This window comes from Bubalus kerabau, chromosome 5 (genome assembly GCF_029407905.1).
Source record: "Bubalus kerabau isolate K-KA32 ecotype Philippines breed swamp buffalo chromosome 5, PCC_UOA_SB_1v2, whole genome shotgun sequence".
In the NCBI taxonomy this organism is placed as follows: domain Eukaryota; kingdom Metazoa; phylum Chordata; class Mammalia; order Artiodactyla; family Bovidae; genus Bubalus; species Bubalus kerabau.
This window is the reverse complement of record NC_073628.1, coordinates 127,956,150-127,977,197: the sequence shown is the minus strand read 5'-3', so window position 1 is coordinate 127,977,197 and position 21,048 is coordinate 127,956,150. Positions and strand designations below refer to the sequence as shown.

The 21,048-nt window shown below is 43.4% G+C and overlaps 1 protein-coding gene and 1 non-coding gene across 25 annotated transcripts in view; one reads left to right on the top strand and one right to left on the bottom strand.

Annotated features, from left to right (window-relative positions):
• HHAT (hedgehog acyltransferase) overlaps positions 1 to 21,048 on the top strand; it is a 354,036-nt gene that overhangs the window by 49,836 nt on the left and 283,152 nt on the right. For all 24 annotated transcript variants that reach the window (XR_008715105.1, XR_008715106.1, XM_055583064.1 and 21 more), the window contains one exon: positions 13,019 to 13,132. Coding sequence is in view for 22 of the 24 variants with exons in the window: in XM_055583064.1 (XP_055439039.1) it covers positions 13,019 to 13,132 (114 nt within the window). In the remaining 2 variants the exon portion in view is untranslated. The remainder of the gene's footprint in view (positions 1 to 13,018; positions 13,133 to 21,048) is intronic.
• Positions 20,335 to 20,415, bottom strand: TRNAF-GAA (transfer RNA phenylalanine (anticodon GAA)). Its single transcript has one exon. It is a non-coding gene; the product is annotated as a tRNA-Phe (tRNA).

Here is a 21,048-nt window from a genome sequence, read left to right as displayed (position 1 = left end):
TATGCATTTTTGGGGGGTTAGATTTATACCCAAGTATTTCTATTTTTTAGTTTTTATAAATGGTTTACATTTTAAATTTCAATTTCCACATGTTCTTTGCTAGTATATAGATGTACAATTGGCTTTTATTGAGTTGGCCAAAAAATTCGTTTTGGTTTTTTCGTAAGATGTTATTAACATGTTGATCTTATATTCTATAAGATCATAACTTTATATTCTGTAAGATGGTAACTGGTCCTTAACTTTTCTGGACTCATTTAGTCCTAATTATTATTATTTTTTATTTCTTTTTGGCAGACTTGTTGAGTTTTTCTAAATAAACAATCATGACATCTACAAATCAGGACATTTTCACGTCTTCCTTTTCGATCTATGTAACTCTTATTTTCTTATTGTGTTGGCTAGGACTTCCTGGACAATGTTGAAATATGAGTTATGAGAGTGTATGTCTTTGTTTTTTTCCCCAGTCTTAATCATTCAGTCTTTCCCCATTAAGTATGATGTCTCTAAAGGTTTTTTGGTAGATGTTCATCTATCAAGCTGAGGAAGTTTCCCTTTATTCCTAGTTTTCTGAGAATTTTTATGAATTAGTGTTGAATTTTGTCCAATGTTTTTTCTGCATCAATTGATATGATCATGTGATTTTTCTTCTTTAATTAAGAATATGTTAATATGTTGGATTACTTTGATTGATTTTTGAATATTGAACCAGCTTTATATCCCTGGGATTAAACTCCACTTGGTCTTGCTGTGGGCTTTCCTAATAGCTCAGTTGGTAAAGAATCTGTCTGCAATGCAGGAAACCCCAGTTCGATTCCTGGGTCTGGAAGATCCTCTGGAGAAGGGATAGGCTATCTACTCCAGTATTCTTGGGCTTCCCTTGTGGCTTGACTGCTAAAGAATCTGCCTGCAATGTGGGAGACCTGAGTTCAGTCGCTGGGTTGGGAAAATCCCCTGGAGAAGGGAAAGGCTATTCACAGTCCATGGGGGTCGCAAAGAGACAGACATGAGTGAGTGACTTTCATTGGTCCTGGTGCATAGTTTTTTAGTATATGTGGCTGGACTACATATATAAAGATCTTTGATTTTTGTTGTGGCATGCGGGGTTTTTAATTGAGGTGTGCAGCACCTTTACTGGTAGCATGCAGCTCTTATTTACAGCATAGTTCCCTGACCAGGGATCAAACCTGGCCCCTGCATTGGGAGCTTGGAGTCTTAGCCACTGGGCCACCAGGCAATTCCTGACAATTTTCTTGTCTGTGTTCATGTGTTCAGTGTCTGAATTTGACTGATTATATATGATCTTGTATTTTTACTTTCAGATTTCATGTGTTTATTGTTATGCTCATAAAAGGAGTTGGGGAGTATTTCCCCTTTTAAAAGAGAGCGTCTTTAGATGTCAGGTAAATTTCTTCAGTGAAACCACATCGGACTGGAGTTTTCTTTTTGTGGATTTTAAAACTATGAATTCCATTTGTTTGGTTAAAATGATGTGTTCTTATTGGGTGAGTTTTGTTAGTTTGTGCTTTTTGTGGAATTAGGCCATTTATTCTAGGTGGTCAAATTTATGTATATAGAGTTTTTCTTAGTATGCCTTATCATGAGATCTGTGGAGTTTGTAGTGGTACCCTTTTTATTCCTGATTTTGGTAATTTGGGTCGTCTTTTTTATTTTTCATTTGTTTTTTTAGAAGTTTGTGAACTTAACTGACTTTTACAGAGAACCAGCTTTTTGTTTCATGAGTTTTTTCTGTTTTGGATTTTATTGATTTCTGCTCTTTATTTCCTTCTTCTTGCTTGCTCTGTGTTTGTTTTGTTTCTTATTTTCTAGTTTCTTAGAGTTTTGATATTTTTACTCTAACTGTTTAGTGTTTTGTATTTTCTAAGCAGTACTTTAGCTAATATTTTGATAAATTCTTTTTAGTTTTATTCAGTTCTAATTATTTTTTATTTCCCTCAAGACTTCCTTTCTGACTTGTGTTGTTTAGAAAAGCATTTGGAGATTTTCCTATTATCTTTTTGATATGGATTTCTAGTTTGATTCCATTGGTGTCAGAGAGTATACTCTGTATGTTGAAATTCTTTTAAATTTGTTGGCCTTTGTTTTTTGGCCCAGAATATCATCTGTTGTGGTTGAATGTTCCATGGGAGCTTGAAGAGAATGTGTATTCTGATGTTGTTGAATGGCATATTCTATAAATGTTGATTAGATCCAGTTGGTTGGTAGTGGCAAGTGTCTTTGTATCCTTAATGATTAATGTGGTATGATTAATGGTTAATCTTAATGATCTGTGTGGTAGTTTTATCAGTTGCTGTGAGAGAAATGTTAAAATCTCCAACTATAGTTGTGGATTTCTCTGTTTCTATCTGTTCTATCAGCTTTTGCTTCATATATTTCATAGCTTTGTTATTTGGTGCATATGTGTTTAGGGTTGTTATGTCTTCTTGATGGATTGATTCTTTTGTCATTACTTAATGATCCTTTTTGACTCTGGTGGTTTTCTTTCACTGAAATCTACTTCATCTGATATTAATGTAGTCACTACTGCTTTCTTTTGATTAATATTTGTAGTTCAGTTCGGTTCACTCGCTCAGTTGTGTCTGACTCTTTGGGCAGCCACCTAGTGGAAAAGGGGACAGAGTGAAAAGATACATGGGAGAATCCTCCCATCTACTCATTTTCCTGGTCTTTTATGCAGTATGTAAAATTCAAAGAGAGAAAAAAAAAATTCAAAGAGAGAAATGGTAAGTGAGATTATGAGAAGCTCCCATCCTTCCCGCTGGACAGATGATGGCAATGAAGTCAGTTTTTCCTTTTTCTCTCTTTTATTATTCTTATCTTTCTTCATTGACCTGCCCCAGGGCCCTTCAACATTTTGGGATTCCATGTGGAGTTCCAGTTTGTTGGTATTTGCCCACCACAGAGATGTTACATATTAACGAGCTTTCTTGACTGTATGAAGACTCTCTAAAAAGAAAGCAAATTCTTTGAGCATGGGGGGCCTTTTAGGGGGCATGGCTCCCAGAGGGCTGCATACATGCATGCTCAGTTGTGCCCAACTCTTTACGACTCCATGGACTGTAGCCCATCAGGCTCCTCTGCCCATGGGATTCTCCCGGCAAAAGAGTACTGGAGTGGATTGTCATGTCCTCCTCCTGGGATCTTCCAACTCAGGGATCGGACCTGCGTCTCCTGTACTGGCAGGCGGATTCTTTACCACTGTGCCACTTAAGGGCTGGGACCATTTTTTCCTCCATGTTACTGTGACTTTGTCTTTTTGTTATTCTGGAGAAGTGACACTAATGAGATGCACGATTTATTAGCATAGTTTGTAGCTGGGAAATCTTGTGAGCTTATATAATTTGCTGTCTAGTGATTCTATTCTATTGCTTTTTTTTTGGTCTTGATCCCTAACATATTTATCAGCTTTATTACTTATTTACAACTATTTCTCCATATGCCTTATAGAAAATATGGTGTTTTTCCAGTTTGAGAGACATGGGGAATATAATATAGGTTTTGTGTCTTTATGATTTCATACTAGAATTTAATATTTCTTTAAAAGAAATTGGTTCTTTGTTAGCTTTAGGAAGAAAGGGAGAAATATGGACTAGATAAAGTGGGGAGAGAGAATCTGTAGATGTTTCATCCTATATGTTCACATGTCTTGAATAATCTGGAGCAACTTCTAGAAAGTAGGGAAATGGAGGAGTAGCCAGAGTTTGGGTTGGCACCTAGGTTGAAGAGATCCAAAGAATACATCCACATTAATTAGGACCCCTTGACGAATGAAGTCGTCTCGAGAGGTTTTTACTTCCCTCCTTGTGTGGAAGACCTCCCTCCCCCATTACACCCTGGCCCCATGTCCCAGGCTTAGATCTTGAGGGCCAGTTAAGAGACTGGATGGTACGTGGTAAACAGTACAGTTTGTGTTGGTCCTATTGACGGCGTCCTCACCCTTATGAGCATCTGCATCTCCTGGGAGGATGGTAAAGACATTTAAGCAGAGATTTGTTATATATGGGAGGAAAAAAAGTTTTGTTAGTGGAAACATTTTATCTTTCAGGAGATGTTGGTTGAGGAAAGAGTGTTGTCTCTGGCACTGTGGGCAGTAAAATGATTCAGTTCAGATTATTTTAGAAATAGCAAATCATCCTGTGGAAGATAAAGAAAACTCTTGCAATAATTGCTAGATTAATCTCCATCCATGCTCCCTTCAAGACCCCAAAGAGTGGAGAAATCAACGTCAGATGTAACTCTGTTGAGTCAGTGGAAGGAGTTGCACATTTTAGCTAGGCTGCCAGTGTTTCCCTAACCCCGAGGAATTGAATCTCGCAGTTCTAGGGTCCTGAAGCCCCCTCCTGTAGGCATTGAGCCAAGACTGGCTGCACCTGGGAGATCTCTGCCAAGTCCTCTCAGTTCTCGATCGCGTTTTTGGACGGTAGTCAATCGCCAGTCAGGCCTGATGTCCTCATTAAGTAAATGGCCATGTTGGCCTTTGTGTTGATCTTAACAGAAAGAGGAGTTCAGACAAACTGAAAGAATTACTGAATTAAAAAAAAAAAGATTCAGATGCAGAGTCCTGCAGACAGGATTAACTTTCCAGAGCACTTTGTATCATAAGATATTTTCCAAGGCTGATTCTCACCCCCTTATTTCTAGCCGTTTCTGATGTTTGCCCCCACGATGAAACTGGCATGTTACAAGCAGCAGATCTCTAAAGGGTCTGTCTTAGGAGGCAGGCAGACTCAGGGCAGGAAAAAGCCCTGCTGAAAGACCCACATTCTCTGTGATGCTAGTAACTCCCTGTGGGCAGAGGGTCAGTTTATGAAGCCTTTTGTTTTTGGCCTTCTCAAACTTGGTGTAGATGCTGTGGAAAACATGGAGACATTAAACATGGAATCATGAGATGCCCCAGCAGTTCTACTCCTAGGTATATACCCAGAAGAATTGAAAATGGATATTTAAACCAACACTTGTACACACATGTTCACAGCATTATTCGCAGTGGACAAAAGCGGGAAACAGCTGAAGCATCTGTTAATGAATGAGTAAACAATATCCCTACAATGAGTTGTGATTCAGCCAGAGAAAGGGATGGTGTACTCACACGAGTCACAATGTGGATCAACCTTAGCAACATTGTGCCGGGTAAAAGAAGCCAAGTCACACACCATAGAACTCCATTTATATGAAATTCCCAGTGTAGCCAAGTTCACAGGGGCAGAAGGCATATTTGTGATTATCAGAGCCTGCAGAAGAAGGGGGATGGGAGTAACTGATTAATGGGCACAGAGCTTCCTTTTGGGGTGAGGAAAATGTTCTAGAACTAGATATGGGTGGTTGTTGCATGACATTGGGAGTGTAAATGCCACTGGGTTGAGTTTAATCGGGTTCATCCTGTTATGCGAATTTTACCTTAAAACAACAATAACAACAAACTGCCCAACTCAAGTGTTTTCAGAATCCCTAAGTTATGGAGTTTCAGTTCGATTAAATCCTGGCAAATAAGCTTCTAATATTTGAGTTAAAGTTTCAGCTACTGGCAAGAGCAGTGATTTACTGAAAAGCAGGCAAAGTCCTGGGAGAGTCTGGGCTAAAAAGCCACTGGTGGACTTGGAGTAACTGCATTTATCTCTGGGATGATTTTCTCCGCTTCTCTTGGGGTGTCTTGGTAGGCGCCTTGGGGCTTTCCTTGGCACTGGGTGCTTAAACATTTCAGTCCAGTGGCTTGGCCTTATTAGCCATGGGATTGTGTTATCTTCAGCCAGTGTTAATTCAGCATGGTCTGAGGAATGCAAGAAAAAGCACAGAAAGAGAGTTTTGGCCATTCCCCTGTGATAACAGTGCAGGACTTCAGCTAAGAGGCCAGGAGTGAGTCCTGTCATCTGGTGAGCTTCAGGGCTGATGAGAATTTATGGCTAGAATAAGGAAAACTTTGCTCAGTGGTGAGTTGGCAGTATAAGATCTTCATTTGCCAGGTATTTTTCTCTTTTAATTTGTTGTGCTTGAACTACCAGATGATTTTGAAAGCGATTTGAACTGCCAGATACAAGTACACATGTCACTTGGCAACATTAGGGAATCACTGAAAATTCAAAACATTAAAAAGTAAACATTTAGTACACCCACGTTCATTATCCGTAACAGCCAAGAGGTAGAAGCAACCCAACTGTCCATCTACAGGTGAATGCATAAACAAGATGTGGTGTGCCCATGCGATGGTGGGGAATTACTCAGCCTTGGAAGGGAGGGGAATTCTGCAGTAAGCTACAACGTGGACGAACCTTGAGGACATTATGCACGTGGAACAAGCCAGACACAAAAGGTCAAATACAGTATGATTCTACTTACACGAGGTGCCTAGGGCAGTCAGATCCATAGAGACAGAAAGTAGGATAGTGTGGTCAGGAGCCGGGGTCAGGAGGAATGGGGAGTTACTATTTAATGGGCACAGAGTTCCAGTTTTCAAGACAAAAGGAGTTCTGGTGATGGATGGTGGTGATGGTTGTATAGTAATGCGAATATTCTTAAGGCCATTAAACTGTACACTTAACAACGGTTAAGATGGTAAACTTTACGTTACATTTATTTGACCACATGAAACACAGGTTTTGCAGCCTGAGGACCTGGGTCTTTAAAGTCGGGCTCTGTCATAAATCAGCTGTGGGACCTTGGACGTGATATTTAACCTCTCTGAGTATAGTTTCCCTTTTCTTACGTTACGCAGTATGATTCCGCAGTATGATTCCGTCCACAGCATAGTCTGTATGCTGTAGTTGTTTCTTCCCAATCTGCGGAAGAGGCTGGACGAGTGGGAACTTTCTGGAGCAGGGCAGGCTGGCAGTGTGGATGTGGAAGTTGGAGGCCTGGATTGGCCCCATGGGCATGTGAGGGGGAATCACCCCCCACCCCCGATGATGGGCACTCAGTCAGGATGCTGTGTGTAGGTGCGTCACGAGCTGTTCTCTTAGCATTTCTTTCCTCTAGCCTGGAAAATAGCTGCTTTTTCCACTCTCTGAAAGCCATCTGAGGCGTCTGCTTGTTCTACCCTTCATTTTACACACAGGAAAGCTCAGGGCCAGGTAGTTTAAACGTGACTCATTCAAGTCTACAGAGGGGAGAACTGTGAGGAGAACTTGGGTCACGTGATTTCACGCCCCACCGTCTACAGAGGGGAGAACTGTGATGAGAACTTAGGTCACGTGATTTCACACCCCCACTGTTGCGAAGGCTCATTGAGTGTCGGGCATTCATGATACAAATTTGTGCTTAAGTCAAGGTTCTTGCTCTCAGGAGCTTACCGTTTTTCTTCCCCTCTAGATAGAAAATACATGAAATATCTAGAATAAAGAGGGCTAGAATAAATGTGCTGTAGTAAAACGTGCTGGGATTGAGGTGTGGATGACAGAGAAAGGGATGCAGCGAGGTTCACCAGGAAGGGCAGAGGAAGCTTCACACCTGAGCTGACGTGTCTGTGGTTATGGGGCATTAAGGAGGTGACTGACCCTGGTGTTGGGAAGAGTTTGGTCAGATGGCGGGGGGTGTGTGTGTGTGTGTGTCTGGGTGAGGCAGAGGAATCCAGGTGGAGGGCTTAAGACAAGTAGAGATGCCTCATGGGAAAGGACTGGGTTTGAAACCCAGCCCTGCCCTCTCTAGTTGTGGGCAAATAATTTGCCTGCTCTGACCACCAGTTGACTCATCTGTAGCATGGATTAAAAAAGAAACAAGAGGCTACCGTAAGCGATACCCAGGATGTTAATTAGGGATCTGCATGAGCGGGAGGTCTCAGTTGAGTCTCTAGGATATGTAGATGGATGACACCGCTGGTCCCTGTCTTGCTTTGCAGTGGTTTTCAGAGTGTGGAGAGTTAGTGTTGGTACCGTGACCTCCTCAAGGCTGAGGAATTCATATTTCCCCACACCACCTACTGTGGAACTCTGCTCTCTGTAGGAGGAGAGGCTCAGATCCTTTTCCTTGTTGAGTGTAGGAGAAACAGTGTTTCACCAGGAGGTTATAGTCACTATTGAAGAGATGCAGAATCATCACATCTTTGTGCTTAGATTTCTCTGTTCTTGCCCTGTTGCAGATGAAAGCCTCAGAATGAATAACCGTGCTGAACTCACTCAGTGGATTAAATGCTTGAATCTAGGTGCTTTCCACGGTGAGCAGGATGGTGCTTGCTCTGTTTGTGAATATTAGGTGGTCAGCTCTAGCATGTCCTTGCCTGGAAATGGCGTGGGGTGGGGTGAGCTGTTAAGGATTCTCTGGGCTTATAAACAACGTAGGGAATCTTAGATTGATGATGTCGATCTCTGCTATTGGAAATGTGGTCCCCGGGCCAGCAGCGTGGCGTCACCTGAGAGCTTGTACCACAGAATCCCAGGCCCCATCCCGGACTTCCTGGACCATAATCCACATTTTAGCAACACCTGTAGGTGGTTTGTATAGCCACTGAGGTTTGGGAAGCACTAATGTTGAAGATTGGATGTGAATCTTAGAGTTCAGGCTCCCCTTTCTCCATGGAGGAGCCTTAATGGTTCTGTCTGGATAGAATTTATCCCTGGTTTATATCTGACTCCCTTACAGACCTGAGGAAGAGGTTTCTTCTTCTTCTTTTTAGTTTTTATTTTATTATTTTGGCCACACAGCATGTGGGATCTTAGTTCCCTGACCAGGGTTTGAACCTGTGCCCCTCTGCTTTGGAAGCATGGGGTCTTAACCACTGGACCACCAGGGAAGTCCTAAGAAGAGGTTTCTAATTGACTAAGAACTGTGGGATCGAGATAGGAAATGGGGAAGGAACAGAACATGAAAAAATTGTTCCTGACTTGACACTTTTAAGATTTACCTTAAATTAGTGATTGAGCTCAGGGTCTGTAAGACTTTGCTTATGGAATTGTCAGGCGAGTGTATGTTTCTCGGTTTTTGTCTCGTCACAACAAAGACTTGGAGTGATGGACATTAAAGCCCCCTCGGCGTGTCACGGCTCTCGGGTCTTGGACAGACTGTGTTATATAGCTCTTAGACAAATCAGTGTTACAGCTCAGTGTTACAGCTCTATTTTATTTAGAAGATAGCAGGAAAATCCATCTTCAAGGTGTGAGGGCACATCGATCCAAAGACGCCAAGAGAAGAGCCCCCCAGCGCGTGGGAGAGAGAGAGAGCTTTGGCTCCTCTTTTTAATTGTTTTCTCTCCCTGGGCCTGTCCTGTGTAAATTGGGCCAGCCAGGAGTGTTGTTTGTTTTACCTGAGGTCCTCACTCCGGTCCTCGGACCTTTTCTCTTCCTTATCTTTTAGCCACTGCCATTCTGGACTCCTTTTCCCTATTCTCACTACCTAATAGAATCAAGTGAGTCAGATTCTTCTTACCTGAATCATTAACTGCTACTTATTGGCCATCTTGTTCTGTTCATTAACTTGGCTTTTCTGTCTCGTTATTTCCTTTAGGTAAATATATTTTAAAGAGATGTTAAGAGGACCATTTTTATTTCCTTTAAATGGCCATTTTCTGAAATAACTAGTGATGAAAGACTGTGTCATTTTATTGATGGGATTTTACCAGCTCAATGTTTTCAGTAGTCCTGGGCCTTAGGATAAAGCATAAAGAGTTTTTTTGTTTGTTTGTTTCCTTTCTAAAAAATATTTTTAATGTTTTTAAAATTAATTTTTATTGGGATAGAGTTGCTTTACAATATTGTGTTAGTTTCTACTGTCGAGCACAGTGACTCAGCTATATGTATACATGTGCCCCCTCTGTTTTGGATTTGAATGTTGGTTTTTAGTGTCTTTTTTCCTGCATCCCTGTTACAAAGGGGCATGTTGCTAGCATGGCCTCATCACATGACCTTTGTGCCTTTAATCAGTTGATTGACTCTTCACTGATTTGACATTTTTAAGATGAGGCACTGAGCTGTGGACCAGGGATGAAGCCGGGCTAACACTTTGAGTTCTTTGCTCTGTGCTGCCTGGGTGGGCAGTGTGGGTCTCCCAGGCTCTGATGCAGCCAGTCTTTAAATGGAAGGAATTGGACCGAATTTATGATTTTCATGGGATACGGGCTGAAAGGTTGTTGCTGAGCTGTGAAAGATGCTGGGATTCTTGGCCTCCAGAGGAGAAGAATTCACTCTGGGGCCAGTGATGAGGCTTGATAGCTCAGAGCTTTTGTGTAATAAAGTTTTATTAAAATAAGAGAGATAGAGAAAGCTTGTGATATAGACATCAGAAGGGGGCAAAAAGAGTGCCCCCCTGCTAGTCTTTAGCCAGATGTTATATAGCTACTAGCAGTCTGTTAATTAGAGAAAGGAAATGTCTCAAAACTCAGAGACTTGCACCAGACGCCTCACCCACAACATGCATTTTGAGATAACACTGGCACAAGGTGAGTTGTCCCAGGCCATAAAATGATTACATGAATCTTGAAGAAAGGCAGGTTTCCAAGCAAATACAGTCTCATTAACATAGCTGAAGAGAACATTTGCATGAGTAAAACATACTGGTTTGTTGGTTCTGAGTCTTAGGCAGAACCACTTGAAGACAGAGACTAGGGTAACGTTAACATAGCTCAAGACAAACATTTCCATAAGGAAAATGCATTGGTTAGCTCAGGGTTTGAGAAAAGTTCAGTTCAGGTGGAACCAGGTGTTGTCATGGCAACCCAGAATTTTAAAAGAAACCTCTTTTTAAATTTGTATAAAGAAAAGGAAAAAATCTAACACTTGTAGTTTGCTTCCTCCTGCGGCTTAAGAGAGAGATTAAAAAAAAGTCTGACACTGGCAGCCTATTTCCTTCGTTTGGAGACCCCTGGCCTTCCTCCCTGTTACCCTCTCAGGGCTGTATGAGCAGGTTGTGTGTGGATCAGGATCTTGGGTGTGGGGAACACATGTTGTTTCAGAAGCACAGTACCGTTGTCTTTATTTGGAAAATAGAAAAAAACTTTTTTTTTTTTTAAACGAGAGGCAGAATGTAAAAGCACGATTCGATGTTAGGGGGTTCACGTGGGATGGAAAGCACGTGGGACCACCAGTTAGCAGCAAGCAACAACATTTTTAATGACCACAGAGTGCCAGGTATTGTTTTAAATTATCGATATGCATGTACTTTCACTTAAACCTCACGGGTCCCTAGACTATCAGTCCTGATAGCATATAGACAGGCAGGCAGGTGAAGTGTCTTGCTCAAGGTCATCACAGCCAGTGTGTGGGTGGATGTGGGATCCAAACCCAAGCTGAGTCGGCAGCTTGACTGTGTATTTGCTACCTCTGCATCCATAGTCTGATATGAATCAAGATCACTTTAATCTGTGCTTTACCTTCTGAAAAAAAGAGTTTTGTAATGTATGTAACTTACATGAAATTGCCCCTCAGTCCTCACCTGCAGGAAAGAAAACAAACAAAAATCCTCTTTTCCTCTAAATCCAATTAGAAAATTGGTTCAGGGACTTCCTTGGTTGTCCAGTGGTTATGTTGTAGCCACGCGTTCCAGGAAACAAACTGACTCAGAAGGACAATGTAGATAGTGGAGTGCAATTTATTACACCGGCGGGCCCAAGGCAGAGTCTCCTCTTAGCCAAGGACCCCGACCAGTTTTTGTGAAAACCTTATGTACCCTAAGTGTATGTGCTCAAACCCACCTCCCCCAGTTCCCTGAAGCTAGTCTGAACAAAGGAAAAGAAAGATACAATCAAAGTTAACCTGTGATTCGTATACCTTAAGCCTAGGTAGGTAACAGTGGACAATTATCAATAGGCCTGTGGTCATACCCCAATAAACATAATAGAATTTATGATTCTATTCAGTTACATAGATAATTAGGATATTCTTTTAGGTGACGGAGAGTCCAGGTACGAGCCCTGGGGCTCTTCCACCCAGGGGATCTGGTTTTCCAGTTGGAATGTCGTTTCCATAGATACTGGGCATAGCTCAAAGTCCACAGTCCAGCCCAAGATAGAGTCCTGCCTTCAAGATGGAGCCTTTTCTGTTTCCTCCTTCAGTTAAGACTCTGTACTTCTACTGCAGGGGGCACTGGTTCTATCCCTGGTCAGGGAACTAAGATGCCACACACCCCGTGGCTTGACCAAAAAAAAAAAAAAAAAAAAGAATTGGCCTCAAGTTCCACACCTAGGGAGGTGTTTAGTATCAGTGGATCAATAATCAGTGGAGGATTCCTTCCCCACTGATCCAATTGGCTAGAAATTTCGGAGGGCTTCCAGTCCTCATTCCTGCTCATGGGCCAAGCCAGCACTGCTCATTTGAGAGTGGCCAGTTTCAGTGTTTTCTCCCTCCATGCTCAGCTTGGCTGTCATGATCTCCCTGGGGCTCCTGAGGCCAAGGCTCTTGGTTGTGAGTCCCCAGGTATCCATGAGTCCACTCTCACCAGAGGTTTTCAGCTGTCCCTGCCCAGGAGCTGGGTAGAGAGCCTAGAATGGGTACAGACATGGGATGTTGGTGGACACAGCTTCCTGAGGGGAAGGGAAGTGTATCTTTCATTCTTTCCTCATATAAGCTTGTAGGGGATGGGTTAATTTCTTTATCAAATTATTCTCCAGCCTGTAAATGACAGCAAGATTGAACATGACTGATCTTATACAATTTTATTAGTATCCAGTGTACAAAGCAGCTAAGTGACCAAACTGAGATAACCTTATTAATTATTTGTCCTATCCGCATGACACTGAGGAAATAAAGGGAATTCTTTAAGTCTCTGTTACATCTTTTATAACATAGGGTTAGTAATAGTTTCTGTCCCACAGAAGGTCCTGGGGTGGGGGTGGGGATCAGCTTTAACAAAGGCCTTTGAGACTAGCCAAGCTGGAGGGAAGTGTACAAGTAGGGGTGTGTGTGTGTGTGTGTGTGTGTGTGTGATGGGGTAGAGACTGGAAATGTTGTGTCAATGCCATTTTATAGCATTTGAACTCACATTGGCCTTTTCTTGCAGTTGTTTTATTAATTGGAGTTTGTGTTCTGCCTCAAATATGTCCTAAGACCTCTCTGATAAACTGCTGTTTTGGCCTGTTTAGGACACAACCGACTTTGAGTGGAGCTTCTGGATGGAGTGGGGGAAGGAGCGGCTGGTGTGGTTGTTCCTTGGCCACATGAGCGTGTCTCAAGTCGCCAACCTGATTTCGAGGAAGGTATGGTCATGTGCATCGTTTCCATTTCAGCTTCTTTCTCCTTTGCTTTTTGTTGAGAAGGAACCCTGAGCTAGGAAATCAGGGGGCATGGATATTGGCCTTTGAAGCCTGGCAAAGGTGAGAAAGGTTTGTTACTGGTCAATAAGAGAAATTACCAGATAAAAAAATAAAATCAAAACATAAAAATAAAAGATAAAGATGTGATAAATTGTTACTGTTGGATAGATACTGCATAATGACTTACATTTGTTGTGAAAAGATTACCACGATAAGCTTAGTTAACACCCATCATGTAGGTACAAAAGAAAGAGAAGGAAGAATGTTTTTCCTGTGATGAGAACTTGTAGGATCTCCGTGCTCAGTGGCTTTCAGGTAACCATATCGTGGTAGCACAGCTCTCACGGTGTACACTAGACTCACTTTTCCGATCATTGAAAATCTGTACCTTTTGACCACGTTCATCTAATTTTAAAGAAGCTTCCAAGCAAACCTAATAATAAAGAATACATGATTTTGCATTCCTAAACTGATAATGAATATACCTACCTCAGCCTTCACTAATGGGTTTCTTTTCTTCCACAAGTTGGTTTGGTGTTTTGTTATGACATCAACCTTTCTAGAAATCTAACATTTTTATTTCTAACACAAAGCTTCTCTGCCCATACGTGGGTGACTTACTACCCCTGGGTCTCAGCTTTCCCATTGGTGAAATGAACAGCTCAGTATCTGTATTTTCTTTCCCTGTTGGGGGAAGATGAACTATTTTGGGGAGGATCTGTGAAATGAAGCTGTTATCATTACGGCTGCTGTGGGAAAGGGCCAGCTGTTGTGGAGTGGAAGAGTCCTGGATGATGGATTAGTTCCTGGACTTGCTCACTCGTTAGCTTTCTGACCATGGAAAGGCTTTTCACCACTGAATCTTAATTCATCATTTTCTATAAAGTAAGGTTAATGAAATAATAATATTTTTTTTCCTTTTAAAAAAACGGTGGGCTTCTCTCTCACAATAACCAAGACATGGAAAAAATCTTAATGTCCATTGACAGATGAATGGATATAGATGTGGAAATGGAATATCATGTTAGTCGCTCAATCGTGTTCAACACTTTGAACTCCCATGGCTCCTCTGTCCATTGAATTCTCCAGGAGAAGGCAATGGCACCCTACTCCAGTACTCTTGCCTGGAAAATCCCATGGACGGAGGAGCCTGGTAGGCTGCAGTCCATGGAGTCGCTAGAGTTGGACACGCCTGAGCGACTTCACTTTCACTTTTCACTCTCATGCATTGCAGAAGGAAATTGGCAACCCACTCCAGTGTTCTTGCCTGGAGAGTCCCAGGGATGGGAAGCCTGGTGGGCTGCTGTCTATGGGGTCGCACAGAGTTGGACACGCCTGAAGCAGCAGCAGGCAAGAATACTGGAGTGGGTTGCCACTTCCTTCTCCAACACTAGAACAGGAATCAGCCATAAAAAAAAAGAAATAATGCTGTTGTAGCAACAAAGACGAATCATTCAGTGTCATGGTAATCCAAGCCTGTGCCCCAACCACTGATGCCAGACAAGCTGAGGTTGACCAGTTCTATGAAGACAACACCTTCTAGAACTAACACCAAGAAAGGTGTTCTTTTCACCACAGGGGACTGGAATGCAGAAGTAGAAACTCAAGAGATACCAGGAGTTTGGCCTTGGAGTACAAAATGAAACAGGGCAAAGGCTAACAGAGTTTTGTCAAAGAGAACAGGCTGGTCATAGCAAACACCCATTTCCAACAACCCAAGAGATGACTCTACACGTGTACATCACCAGATGGTCAAAACTGAAATCAGATTATGTTCTTTGCACTGAAGATGGAAAAGCTCTATACAGTCAGCAAAAACAAGACCTGGAGCTGACTGTGGCTTAGATCATGACCTCCTTTTTGCCAAATTCAGGCTTAAATTGAAGAAATTAGGGAAAACCACTAGGCCTTTCAGGTATGACCTAAATCAAATCCCTTATGATTGTACAGTGGAGGTGATGATTAGATTCAAAGGATTAGATCTGGTAGACAGGTGCCTGAAGAACTATGGACTGAGGTTCATAACATTGGACAACAGAGGGTGACCAAAACCATCTCCAAGAAAAAGAAATGCAAGAAGCCTAAATGGTTGTCTGAGGAGGCTTTACAAATAGCTGAGGAACTAAGAAAAGCAAAAGGCAAGGGAGAAAGGGAGAGACATTCTACTGAATGCAGATTTTCAGAGAATAGCAAGGAGAGATAAGAAGGGCTTCTTCCGTTAACAGTGCATAGAAATTGAGGAAAACAATAGAATGGGAAAGACTAGTGATCTCTTCAAAGAAATTGGAGATAGGAAGGCAACATTTCATGCAAAAATGGCCACGATAAAGGACAGAAACGGTAAATACCTAATACAATCAGAAGAGATTAAGAAGAAGTGGCAGGAATACACAGAAGAACTATGCAAAAAAGGTTTTAATAACCTGGATAACCACAGTGGTGTGGTCACTCACCTAGAGACAGACATCTTGGAATGTGAGGTCAGGTGGGCCTTAGGAAGCATCACTATGAACAAAACTAGTGGAGGTGATGGAATTCCAGCTGAGCTATTTCAAATCCTAAAAGATGATGGCTGTTGAAGTGCTTCATTCAATATGCCAGCAAATTTGGAAAACTCAGCAGTGGCCACAGGACTGGAAAAGGTCAGTTTTAATTCCAATCTGAAAGAAGGACAATGCCAAAGAATGTTTAAACTATAGAACAATTGCAATCATTTCACACACGAGCAAGGTAATGCCCAAAATCCTTCAAGCTAGGCTTCAGCAGTACGTAAAATGAGAATTTCCAGATATACAAGCTATATTTAGAAAAGGTAGAGGAATCAGAGATCAAATTGCCAACAGCTGAAGGATCATAGAGAAAGCAAGGGAATTCCAGAAAAACATCTACTTCTGCTTCATTAACTATGCTTAATCCTTTGTGTGGATAACAGCAATCTGTGGAAAGTTCTTCAAGAGATGAGATTACCAGACCACCTTACCTGTCTCTTGAGAAACTTATGTGCAGGTCAAGAAGCAACAGTTAGAACAACTGGACGTGAAACAATGGACTGGTTTAAATGGTAAACTGCCATTTGACTGGTTCACATGGCTCAGACGGTAAAGACTGCCTGCAGTGTAGGAGACCTGGGTTCTATCCCCAAGTTGAAATGATCCCCTGGAGAAGGGAATGGCTACCCACTCCAGTATTCTTGCCTGGAGATTTCCATGGACAGAGGAGCCTGATGGTCGCAGAGTTGGAGACGACTGAGAACTAATACTTTCACTTTTTTTCAGTTCAGACAGCGTGAGATGCAGATGAACCGTCTATTTGTGGCCGGATGGGCCTCCTCCTCTCCAAATTCGCTCCATTTTCAGCTCCTGTTTTGTACCCACCACCATCAGAAAACTACCTAGTTTAGGATATAGATGTTCCTCTGGTTAATTTGCTTGTGGCTCTTACTGTTAGGAGGCCCTGTTCAGGATGGCTCAGAGCTCCTGGCTGAAACCCAGCTTTGTCAATTTCAAGCAATGCAATCTTAAAAGCCAGTTAGTTAATATCTCGGAGTCTTTCACCTCATTTTGTGCATCCGGGATGGTACCGCTTGCTTCCTGGTGTAGTGGTAAGGGTCTAATAGTTCTCAAGGTTGTGCTAGCGTATGATGACAGCCAGTGAAGAGGGGGCCTGCTGGGGCCTGCTGTGTGCCGTGACTGCGGTCTGCGTGGGCTCCTGGGAGCAGTTCCCTCCGCGGTGTTCAGAAAGAGGGCAACTGTCTGAGATTCTGAAACCCCAGAGGGCAGAGGCTGTTTCTTCAGCCGTACCTACGTTCCTCTCCCGCGTGGCTTTCTCTGATCCTGTTTCAGGCTTGTGCTGGCTTGTGGGAAAAAGGACAGGGAGACACAGACCAGGAGCTGAGAAGTGACACCGGAGATGCCTCCTGGGAGGAGTGGGCCACATCTACCTGGGGGTGTCAGGGAAGCCCCCCCAACCCCAGGTGGTGGCTTGAAGAGGGTGGAGCCATTTGCTTATTTCAGCCTCCTGCATCTCCGTACAGGCCTGGGTGGACAGGTGGGCTTGTCCTTTTATCTGCAGCGCACCTCTTAGGCAAACTCAATGGGCGGTTTTGTTTGCAGTTTTCTTGGAATGAGGCAGAGTTCGCACTGAGTCATCTGTGTGTGTATGTGTCTATCCCATCCCTCTGTGACCACAGGTTTGATTTGTGTGACAGCTGGTGGGCAGGGTTCTGTGAGGCTGGAGCACACTGCTCTCTTTGTCCATGTCCGCTTGGTCCTTATGTAAGTATGAACCTCAGCTCTGGCCCCACCACCTGGACTGAGCGTCCCAGATGGCCTTAATTTGGGTGGCTGTTTTTGGTACTTATTCAGGGTGGAAGATTTGGGCTGCACTTATCTTTTATCTCCCCTTCTCAGGGGCATCATGAACTGTGGATGATGCTATAGAGACAGGCATTATCACTACTTGTGGTTCCAACCCTGAAGGATGCTTCTGGGCTCCGTCTGCTGTCTCGTCCCATCTCTCTTTTTGCTGGCCCCAAAGAAGAGGTTATTTTCAAAAGCGTGATTTTCTTTTTCTTCTTCTTTTTTTTTTTTTGCCATGACAAGTAATAAAAACTTTCCACTGAGCTCCCCGGCCAAGGTTAAACGCCTTTTCTCTGGGTTGGGCTCTCTCGTTGGGTTTTGGCAAGACTGGCTCAGGGACAGCACGCTGGGAGGGGAGGCTGAGGAACGGCTCTGAGCTTTGGCCGTGGGTTTGTTATGCTTGGAGTGTGTGTGGGGCGGGCCAGACAGTGGCCTCTTTTCTTGAACACCCTCACCACCTGAGGCATAGTGTTCTCTGCTCTCAGAGCCAAAAATACCCCTGCATGAGCTTTTGGAGAAGGCTGGGTGCCCTGGCTGACCACAAGGTGCCTTCTCACTCGACCTTTGACCGGCAGAACCCGCGTCGTTAGCGCTGGGCCCCGACCAGCTGAGCTCATCAGCTTTAGGCCTGAAGAGCGTGGTCCTGTGGCGTTGGCTGAGATGAGGAAGCTCACCTCTGGAAAGCTGTGGTGCTCCTTTCCAGCATATCGTCAAAACCACATACCTAATAGGAATCTCACGCACTAATGGGTTTCTTGGAGCCAGACTCCTCCACCTCCATCAGGGCCTCTCTTAGGAGGGGTGAGATTGACTTGGTTTGGGCCCACTGGCCTTTGCCCTCAGGAAAAGCAGGCTAGAATGCAGTTATCTGGACTCTGGGATGGCTTTGGGTTTTTTTCCTGTTTGTGTGGGTGTATACACACACACACACATATTCATATGAGGATATATCTCATATATTGACATATATATATTGGTAGCATCTGCAGTTGATTACGTAGTGTGTAATAAATTATGCTGTGCATAAGCATTGTTGAGTGACTTCTTTTATTTATTTCTCAAACAATGCCCGCTGAGTGGTTTCTGGGCAGACGTACAAAGAGAATTAGTGCACAGCAAAGTCTGGTCCAGTTGCCAACAGGAGTCTTCACCACGGCTTTCCGGTTTCGTTCCTCCCCGTGGAGGTGAGCTAATGAGGGAAACCACTCAGGCACACCCTGCCTGAGTGCCCGCAGCCGAGAGCAAGCTGAAGCAGGCAGGAAGGAGAGATGGCATGAGGGGGGCACGGCCAGCCCAGCTCTTCCCGTGGCTGAGTCCTGGCCCCCCCCCGTGAGGAAGATTTGGAGACTAGATTTGCAAAACAAAGGGCCACAAGTCCGTGGTCTTTTCTCAGGTGCTGATTTCGGCCTTTGAAATGTGCCAGTTGAATTTGTCTGTCTCTCTGAAGCCTTCCCTGGCATGGGAGGACTCAGGTTCTATCAACGAGTCTGCATTCATAGGTGGGTGCCTGTGCTGTCTCAGCTGAGCGCTATTTGAGGCTTCCCCCAACACATGATTTGTAAGAGACCTCGGTAAGTGAAAACTGGAAGTAGGCAGTGAGATGCAGAACAACCCCTTCCTACCTTATTTGCAACAGCAAAGCAGTCTTGGTTCATAAGGGGTTAAGTGATACAAGCAGACACTTTGGCAATCAGCCAGTTTTCACATTAGTGACTAAAAAGCCCCGCATTTTGGTGCTTATTTCTTGTTCTCAGTCATAACTGCCAGGTTAATTCCCAGTACTTGCAGAAGCATGTCCATCTTTCCATCTACCCATCCATCCATCCATCCATCTACCCACCTATCCAGCTATTCTAACCATTCATTTGTCTAGCATTTCTGAAACACTTGCTGTCAACTAGGTACCCTGTTAGATTCTAGGCTAACATTATTGTATGACGAACAAGACAGAATTACTTTGTTAAGGGAACCTATGCAGAGAGAATCACTTGTGCCCCATTTTAAGAAGTGGTTCAGTGTTAACACAAGGAGCGGTAGGAGCAGAGGGCGGGTTTGCTCCCCGATTTCAGTCTGGCCCAGTTCCATCAGAAAGTGCCATAGTGGTTAGTCTTGCTTTATCCAAACTGCTGCAAAAATAGAGTGCAGTTTCCTTCTTATCGTTTGTTAGACTTCAAAAAAGTTTCTTCTCTTTCTGCCTTCCTTTTGTCTCTTACCAGGAACTGAAGAACCTGGAATAAAGAGCGTTAGAGGGGTCAGGATAGTTCTGGTTGGCTGGCATCTTATGCTCCAGCAAAGTTCACTCAACCCATCTTATTGATGCAAGTTTCAGGTCACTCACACTTTGATCTCCTTTAAAAGAGCATGGTAAATGCAAGTTAAAGCCACTACCAGAATGGTTCAGACATAAAACAGTAACATCACCAAATGCTGGTGAGGAAGCGGCATAAACTGGATCGCAAGCATGTTGCTGGTTTTTGTTCAGCTGGTCATTCATGTCCGACTCTTTGCAACCCCATGGACTGCAGCATGCCAGACTTCCCTGTTCATCACCAACTCCCCGAGCTTGTTCAAATTCATATTAATTGAGTCGGTGATGCCATCCAACCATCTCATCCTCTGTCGTCCCCTTCTCCTCTGGCTTTCCATCTTTCCCAGCATCAGGGTCTTTTCCAGTGAGTCGGCTCTTCTCATCAGGTGGCCAAAGTATTGGAGGTTTGGCTTCAGCATCAGTCCTTCCAATGAGTATTCAGGATTGATTTTCCTTAGGACTGACTGGTTTGATCTCCTTGCAGTCCAAGGGAAACCCGGGATTGAACCAGGGACCTTTAGATTTTCAGTCTAATGTTCTCCCAACTGAGCTATTTCAGCTCTATGTTGCTGGTAGGACTGTAAGATGGTCACTCTGGGAAATTGTTGGACAGTTTCTTATAGGACTAAATTTGTAACGACCATGCAGCCCAGCAAGCTCACTCTTAGGCATTTATCCTGGAGGCATGAACACTTGGTTTTACACCAAACCCTGCACATGTATGTTCATTTTAAGTATTATTCACAATAGCCCCAAACGGGAACACAGCCCAAATGTCCTACCACAGGTGAATGGTTAAAGAAACTATGGTTCATCCACCCCATGGAAACTGCACAGCAATTAAAAGGGGCAAGCCTTTGATACTCACTGCGACTTGGGTGGATTTCAGGGAATTATGCTGAGTGGAAAAAGCTAGTCCCAAAGGTTACATACTGTGACTTGAAATGACAATATTTTAGAAATGGAGACGATATTAGTGGTTTCCAAGGGTTGGGGATGTCGGGGAAAGGGAGCAGGAACAATGTGGGTGTGGTTATAAGGGGGCAGTGCAAGAGATGCTTGAGGGGATGGCATGGTTTGGTGTCTTTCCTATGGTGGATGGTGAATCTATTTGTGATGAAACTGTATGGAATTAAACATACACACTCGAATGAAAGTGAAACTGGGAAAACCAGAATGCTTGTGGGTTATAG